Source organism: Mirounga leonina, unplaced genomic scaffold, assembly GCF_011800145.1.
Source record: "Mirounga leonina isolate KUSES-001 unplaced genomic scaffold, KU_Mleo_1.0 Mir_91, whole genome shotgun sequence".
Classification (NCBI taxonomy): domain Eukaryota; kingdom Metazoa; phylum Chordata; class Mammalia; order Carnivora; family Phocidae; genus Mirounga; species Mirounga leonina.
Window position 1 is genome coordinate 48,081,949 of NW_023270839.1, and position 9,822 is coordinate 48,091,770.

Genomic DNA, 9,822 nt, shown 5'->3' on the forward strand with positions numbered 1-9,822 from the left:
CCCCCACACTCGTTTCCTCCTCATGCCTGGGGACCCCAAAAAGCCCTGACCTGTCTGCGTGGCCCTGGAATGGGGGGAGGAGGCTCTGGCGCAAAAGGAGCCAGCTCTGGGGCCCAGGCAGAGGTGGGCAAGGAGGACAGGCTGAGGGGTCTCCAGGCTCTGCTGGCCTCTCCCTGCCTCCCCTCTTACTTCCCCTGCTCTCAGGGCTTCTCTGCCAGTCCACGTCCTTCTCATTTGTGCCTCCCACCCTCTTCTACTCCGTTCCTGGCTCCTATCTGTCCCATACTCACACCCTCAGGTGGGGGGCTGCCTCTGTACCTGCCCCCACTCCCAAGCCCTCAGGGCCTGTCTACGTGACCACTGGCCCACTACTCTCTTCCCGGCCGGTTTCTGCTTCCACTTATTCAACAGTCACTTGGTCCGTGACTGGTCACCCCCCTGGTGTGATGGGAGGGCCACAGAGAAAGCCACTAGCCCCCAAACTTCCCTTTTCACAGCAATTAAAACCCTGCCATTAGGACAGCGTAGTTTAGAGTAAGCCATTTACCTCCCTGGGCCTTTTTCTTTCTCCTGTTTTTCTTCCCTCCTCCTTCCCTCTTTCTCATGCTTGCAGGCAGTCTGAGGTTACAGGAGATATTGAAAGGGGACGAGACAGCCCCTGCGTCCCAACCCCCTCCACGTTTTCAGGAGGAGAGGGATGGCAAAGATGGCTGGCCTGCTCCCCTCACCCCACCCCCATTCTCCAGCCCCGTAATATGGGCGATTTCAGGAAGTTTGGTGACCCCTGACCTACTCCAGTCTCCTTCTTCTGCCTTCTACCTACCCAGACAGCTCAGGCCTGGTTCTCAGAGGGAGAGGGGTACAGAGACAGAAGCAGTGATTTTCCAGAGACCAGCTGGTCCCCAGGGTGGAGTTGGGAGGGGGATGGGGTTTGGAGTTCAGAGGACCTCCCCTTCCCCCGTTGGCCAGATGGTACCTCCTCAGACGTGAAGGCCCCCCGGCAGGCGCTGGGGACATCTGGGGGAATGTTGGCTCGCTGAGCCTGAGATGCTGGCTGTGCCTATTGACCCGGGTGATGCCTGAGGCTGGGTTGGGGGCAGGGAGCTGTGCACAGGGAGTGGGAGGGGGCCCCAGAGCCTGCTGCCCTGCCTCTAACCCTGGGCCTGCCAGGCACACCTGTTCCCAGAACCCTGTGGGGCAAGGCTCAGGGAGAGCAGGGGAGCCAGGGTGGGCTGATCCGGGGGAGCAGTGGCGCTGAGGCTGCCTCAGCCTTATTCAGCAGGAACCGTGCCTGCGTGTGCGCGTGTGTGTGTGTGATCACGAGTGTGAGTCCATGTGGGGTCTGCGTGGGTCTGTGAACCTGAACGTGGCTTTGGTGTTTCTGTAGGTCTACTGCCTGGGGCCTGTGTCTGTGTGTTAGTGTGTCTGTGGGATTTCAAGTATGGGGATGAGTTACTCTGGAGAAAGTGATGTGCCCCTTCCCGTCATGTCCCAGCCTCAGGGCTGGGCCATCTCCCCTATGGGGGCTGGGCTGGCAGCTGGCTTCTGGGGACAAGAGCTCTTCTAGATGACTCCTGCAGGAACCAAGGTTCTCTGTCCTTCCACTTTTTCCTCCTTAGCAAAAGAAAGGGCAGGCTGGGCACAGGGACACCTCAGTCTGCTCCAGCGGCCCGTCTGCTGCTCCCGGGGCTGGCCCCTTGGGAGACAGAGGGACCCAGGCTCAGGTGCTCCCCCAGCTTGGCCTGGCGCTGGCTCTGGGCTTGGGGGACTGAGTGGAAGTGGGAGGACAGGGCGGATGAGGCACACAGATGATGGGGCGTGTCTGCCCTGCTTTGCGCACTTTCAAAGTGTTAAATGTGAGAGACGGAAACTCTTGCTCCTAGGAGGAAAAAAATATATTTTTTAAAGCAGATTAGCATATTTCCCATAGGTCTCTGCCATTCGAAGAGAACCCTAGAGAACAAGCCGCACCTCCTCGGGCTGGACTGTCTCCTTCCTTGGCAGGTGGCTTCGACAGGACCAGCTGGGCCTTTCCCGTCCCTGAAATGGGGCCCTCCTCCCCACACCCATCTGTAGGAGTTTCAGGCCCTTGTTCGGGTACAGCCAATGCAGAGATCACATACACACTGTGGGGTCCGCAGGCCAACCCTTGAGCCCATCATCCTTCTGTTCAATTGGTCTTTCAACCCCGTCCTTCCTCATTCCCACTCTCCCTCCCATCCAGTCTTCACCCACCCGCTCACTGGGTCCAGTCACTTTCCTTCCTTTCCCTCATTTTTCTCATTGAGGCTTTCTTGGGCAGCCCACTCCCAGAGATAATCTGAAGTACATTCCTTGCCCTAAATCTGAAAATAATATTGTGTTGAACTTGTACTGTGTCAGGCCCCTACACGGTAACTCCTTTAATCCTTACGAACCACCACCACTGGGCGCTTACCTTCATCCTCATTTTACCAAGAAACTGGCTAATCAATGGGTCCCAAGCTTCAGGGCCAAAGGGCAGAGCCAAGATCTTGGCCATGCCTTCTGCCCCCGGACCACTGCTCGACACTGCCCCCCAAAGGCCAGGCCAAGGGCTTCGGGGGAAATTAGGTCCCTCCCAGTATGGAAGCCCTTCCCTGGCCCCACTGGAGGGCCCCCACGGGATGCACTCCTCCTCCCTTAAGTCCCCAAAGATGCTCCTGCATGCTGTTCAGACCGAGACCTGGTAAGGGGAGAGCAGGCTGCTGGAAACTTTCAGATTGGGGTCCTGGCGAGCTGGGTTTGAGCACTTGAGACGGGAGAGGATAACCTTTCCCCGGGTCCAGCTCTCTGCTCACTGACCAGTCCAGGGGAAGAGGCCAGGAGATCCTGTCTGGGGATCCCGCTCTCCCTCAGGTTTCCCAGCTTTTCCTGGGACCCCTCAGCCTGTGAACAGGGGATACCCTCTCTATTTTTCCCAGGGCAAGAAGAGAAGCACGAGTTCAGAAAATAATTTAATAAACAATGAATTACATTCTTTACACCTAGCCTCCTGCAAGGAAGACACCTCTTGTCCCAAGGAGGCACTAAAGGGCACAAAGGTTAGAGATCACCAGCACCCTTGTGGACTTTTTAAAAAGAACCCCCAAATAACTCCACTGTGTGTACATTCTTCTCCAGATTAAAGTCACTTTGTCCTCTTAAAAGCCCATATGGGGAGCTGAGGAGGTATTAACAGCCCCATTGGAGAGCTGGGGAGATCAGGCCCAGAAAGGGGAAGGGACTTGCCCAGGGTCACACACGGGGGGAGCTGCAACGTCAGACCCAGAACCAGGTCTCCTGGTTTGCTGGCTCCTCCTCAGCCTGATAGGTCCGGCAGCCCCCATGCCTCCCCGCTCCAGGCCAGGACCAGCTCTGTGGCAAGTAGGGGCGAAGGATGAAGGCTGAAGACCACTCCCCTTGTGCCCCCTGGGCCAGAGCAGGAACAAGGCATGGCTTTCTTAAATTTGCCCCACCCCTGCAAAGTACATTATTTTCATGTCTGAAGGATTATCTTAAAATATTCAGAGGGTGGGTGAGGGTCAGCTCCCAGGAAAACGGGTAAGCTCTGTGGGGCTGGGTGCACACCGTGGGGTGGGTGGTCCCTGAGGGGTCTTGACGTGCCCCATTCCAGTGCAAGGGGGGAGGGGAGTTGCAGTAAGGGTTCCCAGGAAGGACAGGGGTGGGCACAGGGCATAGCTGCCTGCTGACAGGGAAGGGGCAAGAGCAGAAGTGCCCTGCAGAGGGCCCCCTGCCCTGTTCTCAGAGCAAACCCAGAGGCCTCCTGCCCCCAAACTGACAGGCTCAAGATCCAACAACCACCACATAACCAAAGTCACACGAAGGAAACTCTTCTCCCAGAGTCCTGCTCCCTTTCCCTCAGGGGCCAAGGCCCAGTGCTTCCAACACCGACATGGGCCATCAGACCGTCTGGGAAGTGCAGAGGATCCTGAGGGGGGGCTAGAGATGCTGGGATGTGGGGGGGTCCTCAGAGTTGCCCATCCAGGATGCCTGCTCCGTAGCACTGCACAGGGCCACAGGATTCTGGACATCAGTCTAGGGGAGTGTATCCCCAATTAGGGGTGGCTGTGGTCTGTCCAGTCATCCCTCCGGGGTCACTGCAGGGTGCACGCTGTGGAGCGGAAGGGGGGAAAGTTCGTCTTAAGTCTCTGGCACAAAGGCAGAATCCAGCGCTGCCCCCAGCCCTTCCCCCTCCTTGGTAGAGGGTCCAACCCCAGGGCAGGACTCACAGCTACGAACAGACTCCGACAGTCCTTCTTTGTCCAGGGTCTCAGCGGCCCAGCGAGACTCCCTCATCTGTGGAGCGTAAAGGCAGCGCAGGGGTGAGAGACAGCCAGAGGCGGGCACAGGGCCCGCACCGAGCAGCCGCTGAGTGACTGAGCACGAGTGCCAAGGACAGAGACAGCGATGGGGAGACCTTCAGAGGAAGACGGAAGGGGGAGACACGGAAGGGGGCGCAGGCGACAGACAGCCATAGGCAGAGAGGGGCAGAACACATCCAGCCCGCGTGCCCACCTTGACCTGCTCCTTCAGGTATTCAGCTCGAGCCATAAGGTTCTGAACCTGCCGAGGGAAGACACGCCCATGGGGGTGTGGGTCGGAGGGGCCTTCAAATTGCTTTCCTCCCCGCTCCTGACGCTCTCCAGAACCCTCTACCCCATCCGAACAACCGCCCCCGAGCTCTCTATCCGCTCCCTTCTCCAGGAGGCCTTTCCAACCAAAGCAGCGTGCCCACTTTCCGCCGCTGGCTTCCCAGACCCTGTCTGTCCTGGCGCCCTGACCCCCAGCACCCGAGCCCAATGGAGTGCGCGGGGCCACTGACCTCCCAGGTCTGTGAGCTCTGGCTCCCAGACTTGGAACACCCTGAGGGAAGCTGAGGAGGGCCCCCAACCCGGGAGGCAGGGGGAAGAGGAAGCCTCCCAACCCTCCCAACCGCAGTGGGCACCTCGGTGTGAAGCAGCTCCCGCCTCCGGCCTGGGGGCTCCGCTACAAAGAGAGGGGGGACGCGTGGTGAGGGCTGGGCAGCCTGGGGCTTGGGGGAGTGTGGTGAAGGGGGGGCCTCACCTGCCAGCAGCACCAGCAGCTCCCCCAGGCCGTGCTGGTACAGGCCCAGGGCATCCTGCTCCCCGCCGGCTTCCTCCTCCTACAGCCACAGGGACACAGGGTCACTCAGGGACATGCCCTGGGCTCTTCCCGCCCCGTATGGACCCCTCGCACTGGGTACAAACCTTGGCTGTGGCAGCCGAAGCCACTTCCAGGGCAGCAAGGAGGCGAGGTTTGTCTCGAGCCATCTCTGGGATGAGGGCAAAAGCTCAGGGTGAGGGAAGCAGCCTGTTTTTCATCTCAGGGAACCTACCCCATGCTGCTGCCCCCTCGGGCTGGAGGGAAGCTGCTGGGGGCTGAGGCCAGGACGCGAGCCTACCTCTGAGCAGGTCTCGGGCAGAGGTCCCCTGCCTCAGCAGGGCCTGATTGGAGGAGGAGACGATGACTTTGAGCTCCTCGGCCCGGGACACGTACTGCCCCACCTGCAGGAGGTGAAGAGCTGAGAAGGGGCTGTCCCACCCCGACTCCCTCACCAGCACCCACCTCCAAGTTCTCCCTCTGGGTCCTCAGTGACTGCCCCACACTGTAATGGCAGGGGACCCCTGAGGCGGGCCGGACCCTCCCTGGGAGAGAAGCGCTGGTGCTCAGTTCTAAGAGAGCCAGTCTGCAGAGACCCCAGGATCGCTCACCCCTTTCCTTCAGGAGACTCCCTCACCCACCTTTGCCTTAATTGCCTCCTTCCGCTGGGCATCCACTTCATCTGTAGAAAGTGGGGGCTTACATGAGGCGTCTGCCCTGCCCCCATACCAAATCCTCCGGAATCCTCAAAAGGACCAAGGGCCACATTTACCCTCTGCTTTGTCTCCCACAAAATTCTGGGTGGGGAGCTGCTTCTGGAATCCATCCACCGCAGCTGAGGCCGCCCCACCCCTGCTACACCCAGGGGCTCCGGGCACTCACAGTGCAGGGCAGGCACGAAGAAGTCCAGGGCTTGGCAGTAGAGAGATAAAGCAGCCGCAGCATCCCCGTCCTGGTCCTTCTTCACAGCCTGCACCACCAGGGCGGTCTGGGGGACAGGCAGGTCGGGGGTCAGCCCCACACCCCATGCTCACCACGAACACAGAAAGGCAGGTCCCCGGTGCACCACCGAATGGGGTCGATGAGCCCCCCACCTGCCCCCTCCCCATGCCCTCCCGCTGGCCTGCTTACTGCTCGGGCCAGGCTCTCCCCACTGGGCATGTGCTCCAGGTCCACCCAGGGGTGGGCGAAGAAGTCCTCGAAGGAGATGCGACGGCTGGGGTCCCGCTCCAAGAGCCGCTGCAGCAGGTCCCTGCAGTCTCGGGAGAGCGGCGGCCGCAGGGGGAGCTGTGGGGGGGTGGGAGACAGATCACACGGGGCCCCAACACCTCAGTCCCCAGCCCAGAGGCCAGTCAGGACCACCTGGTCTGGGGACGCCCCAGAGGGATACGTGTGCAGATGGAGAATCGGAGCCTCGGGAAGAACAGTGACAGGACAAGGCGCTGGAGCCAGGGGAGAGCCGCGCCCTCACTGGAAGCCCTGCTGTTGGGAGCCCTGCGTGCAGGTGCTTCTTCCCTCCCTGGGTCACTCCTGGGAAGGCTGGGCCTGGCCTGCTTGCTTTGCTCCCACAGGGGGCCCACACACAATCAGTGGGGCAGGCCCTTTGCTCCCTGCCTTGAGCGACCTGGGTTCCCATACCCCGGGCTGTGCGGGTGCAGTGAGGGCTCAGAACTCAGGGCCCTAACCCCCTCTCCCAACAGGTTGCCAAGCACCCTTCAAGACCCACCTCGATAACCCGGTTGCTCCGGATCTTCTCCTCCAGCTCTGTGAATGACCTGGAGGCAAAGGGGGGCTGCCCGAAGAGGGCTTCTGTGGAAGGGAGGCAGAGGGCAGGCTGGGAGGGGATAGGGTCAAGCCTGGCCTGGCCCACTCCTTGGGGTGGGGGCAGGGGGGCTGACACCTCTCAGGGCAGGGTCCCCGGGCCCGCAGAGTCACATTCGTTAGAACCCTTCAGGAGTGGCCCAGAGAGGCCTTGCCTGAGGACACAGGGCGGAGGTCCCTGGGTTGGGGCTGGGGACAGAGCTCTCACCGTACAGGATGACCCCCACGGACCAGAGGTCCACACGGGCGTCGTACTGCCGCTGACACACCATCTCGGGGGCCATGTAGAGCGGGGAGCCACGGAGCACATGCTTCTCGTCCCAGGGAGACATGTGCTGTGCGAAACCAAAGTCTGCGGGCAAGAGGCCAGGCAGCAGGGCCCCAATTCTAGCTGCTGTGGCTCCTGCCCTTTAAATCTTCACTCTGAGCTCCAGTTCAGGGGCTCCTCCCCACCCGCCAGGCTCACCAGGATCAATCCTACTCTGCAGCCTCTGCTCACACCCTTTCTCTCCAAATTAGCCTGAACACCCTCCTACATCTTCCTCTGGGAGCCAGCCCCCTCAGGCATCTTTTTCCAGGAAGCCCACCCTGATCGCACCAGCTACGAGGATAAGGGCCCACCAGGGATTAGAAGCTGAGGTTTTACCTTGCTTTCTGGCCTCCCAGCCTCAAGTCCATTCTTGGCTACAGCCACCTCCTCCCCCCCTCATCCTCCAACACTGCCACAGACCCAGTCGCAGGTTGAGCCCCAATCCTGGTGATGGACCAGTTCCCAACCCTGCTCACACACTGAGCCCTTCCCATGGTCACACACAGAGTCCTGACCCTGACTCTAGACTGAGCCCTGACCCCATCCAGTCCACTGCTGGAGTCAAGTGTGGGGAGCCCAAAAAACGTCCTGCCTTTTGGTGGTGGGGCCTGTCCTTGCATCTCCCAGCCCATCACTGCTTGATGACTCAACAGAGGGTGCCATGAGAACCAGGGCTGCTGAGCGAGCCTGGGCAGTGGGAGGCCTCGGCACACCCACCCTCCAAACCTCATCCCTGCTGTTCCAGACTCACACCTGCCAGTTTAAGGTGGGGCTTCTCCAAGGAGCTCAGCAGAATGTTCTGTGGCTTCAGATCCAGGTGAGAGATACTCCGTTCATGCAGGAACTGCAGGGCACTAGCTGGGGAGTAAGAAGACCCACACGGAGAAACAGGTCAGAGGAGCCCATCCTTCACCTGCCCCTCGCCCCCTCCAGCCTTACATCTGCCCCTTCGAGCTTGTCCAACCTGACTTCTGCGCTGGCTGCTCTACTGAATGTCTTAATACTTAAGTATCAGGTTCCCGCCACTTCTAAGAATTTGACCCCTACCCCCCTGGACCCATTCACAAGTCCCCTCCCCCTCCCAGAAGCCTCCCTAGCCCCCCAGCCCTTAGGGTCTTGTTCTTTTCCTTGGCAAAGCACTTGAGTTCTACCCCTGGGCCCTGGAATGTTCTACGAATCCGTTATATTATGTTCCACGTGTGGAAACCTGGACTCCCCACAAATGGGTGCTCCTCTCTGTCTCTCATGACATCCTTAAACCAGGGATAGGCACATGGGAAAGATGGGGCCCTAACAATCCAAGCTGAGACAGAGACAACTGCTAAGAAGGGCTCTAAGCCTGGGGTGGGGGGTTGAGGGGGGGCAGAGATCACAGGAAGGGGTGTCAGGAGGGGGTCAGAGGCTTTTACCCAACTGCTGCATGAAGACACGGGCCACCTTCTCAGGCAGAATCCTGCGGGTATGGATGAAGCGAGACAGGTCACCCCCTGCACAGAACTCCATGATGAGATAGATGTTGTCGCTGTCCCACTGTGGTTACAGAGGCAGACAGGCAGCTTGAAGAGAATGTCCCTTCTCCACTCCCTTTGGGGTGGCCCCACCCCAGGCCCGCACCTGGAAGTCTTTCAGCTGTACGATGTGGGGGTGTCGAATGCCCTTGAGGATCTCAATCTCTGTCAGGAGGTTCTCCACAGATGCCTTGTTCAGACTCTTCTTGGCTACGCACTTTATGGCTACCACCTCACGAGTGTCCTTCTGTGGGGACAGGAGATTTGAGGATTCTGCCTTGAGGGGGCCAGAGCCCATGCCTGGCCCCTCTTCCCCCATCACACCAGCCTCCAGGCTTCCCAGCTTCCCCTTCTCAGGCCAGGGAGGCACCCGGATTCTGGAATCCCCGCCTCCCCACCCAGTCTGGCGTTCTCCGACGCTGCTCCATAATCTATCTCATTGTATTCTAGAGTGCCCCGACGAAGGCATGTCATTCAGTGCTCTAGAGCGGCGCACTCCGATTCCTAACTGGGTCCAGCCTTCTAGAACCCTGTCCCAGACTCCTCCCAGCCCATCAAGGATCCTCCCTGTTCTGCGCCTATTCTATAGTCAGTGACACCGAGCTCCACCGAGGCCTCCACCTGCCTCTCCAGACAAAACAGGGCTGTGTGGGCGTGCGTTTGTTTTTAAAGCCTAAGGGTGGCAGCCAGCTCCCAGCTCCTCCACCGAAGGGCGGCCGGCCGCGGGCCCGTCACTGCTCGCACGCCGCGTCTCGCCTCTCTCTCGCCGGACGCCCACCCGGGCTCGCTCGGGGTCTGGCGGGCACAGGGGCCGGGCCCTCACTGGTTCCCCAGCCCCGTCCCTGCCCGGCTCCGGGGTCCCCGGGGGGCGCCCCGCCCCGCACCCACCTTGGCGTACGCCTTGTACACTGTGGCGTACGTGCCGCTGCCCAAGCGCTCGGTGAGGATGAAGCCGTCCAGCCGCGGGGGGCCCCAGCCGGGCCCCGCCATCCCCGCCGCCCCGCGCCCGCCGCTTCCTGCTTCCCTGCTCCGCGTTCCGGC

At 60.5% G+C, this 9,822-nt stretch overlaps 1 protein-coding gene across 3 annotated transcripts; it reads right to left on the reverse strand.

The window, feature by feature from the left end:
* Nucleotides 1-2,962: 2,962 nt before the first annotated feature.
* Nucleotides 2,963-9,809, reverse strand: ULK3 (unc-51 like kinase 3). Of its 3 annotated transcripts, none has more exons than XM_034994056.1 (16): nt 9,670-9,809; nt 8,888-9,028; nt 8,688-8,803; nt 8,027-8,127; nt 7,172-7,315; nt 6,869-6,951; nt 6,274-6,429; nt 6,025-6,130; nt 5,784-5,824; nt 5,444-5,546; nt 5,250-5,314; nt 5,086-5,164; nt 4,967-5,007; nt 4,537-4,584; nt 4,251-4,317; nt 2,963-4,132 (listed from the first exon to the last, which is right to left on the reverse strand). In XM_034994056.1, exons 1-16 carry the CDS (start codon nt 9,769-9,771, stop codon nt 4,116-4,118), a joined length of 1,410 nt encoding a protein of 469 aa, XP_034849947.1. In that variant the 5' UTR covers nt 9,772-9,809; the 3' UTR covers nt 2,963-4,115. The 3 variants fall into 3 exon arrangements, with proteins under 3 accessions (XP_034849947.1, XP_034849946.1, XP_034849948.1); XM_034994055.1 differs by having other exon boundaries at nt 8,027-8,131; nt 8,683-8,803; XM_034994057.1 differs by having other exon boundaries at nt 8,027-8,131; nt 8,683-8,726; nt 9,670-9,756.
* Nucleotides 9,810-9,822: the final 13 nt, after the last annotated feature.

Excerpts from the sequence above, each read along its gene's own strand:
- ULK3 (XM_034994055.1), bottom strand. The coding sequence starts at position 9,771 with ATGGCGGGGCCCGGCTGGGGCCCCCCGCGGCTGGACGGCTTCATCCTC. Across the intron at positions 6,131-6,273 it reads GGGAGAGCCTGGCCCGAGCA|ACCGCCCTGGTGGTGCAGGC; the intron begins GTAAGCAGGCCA and ends CCTGTCCCCCAG. Across the intron at positions 5,825-6,024 it reads CTTCGTGCCTGCCCTGCACT|ATGAAGTGGATGCCCAGCGG; the intron begins GTGAGTGCCCGG and ends CACTTTCTACAG.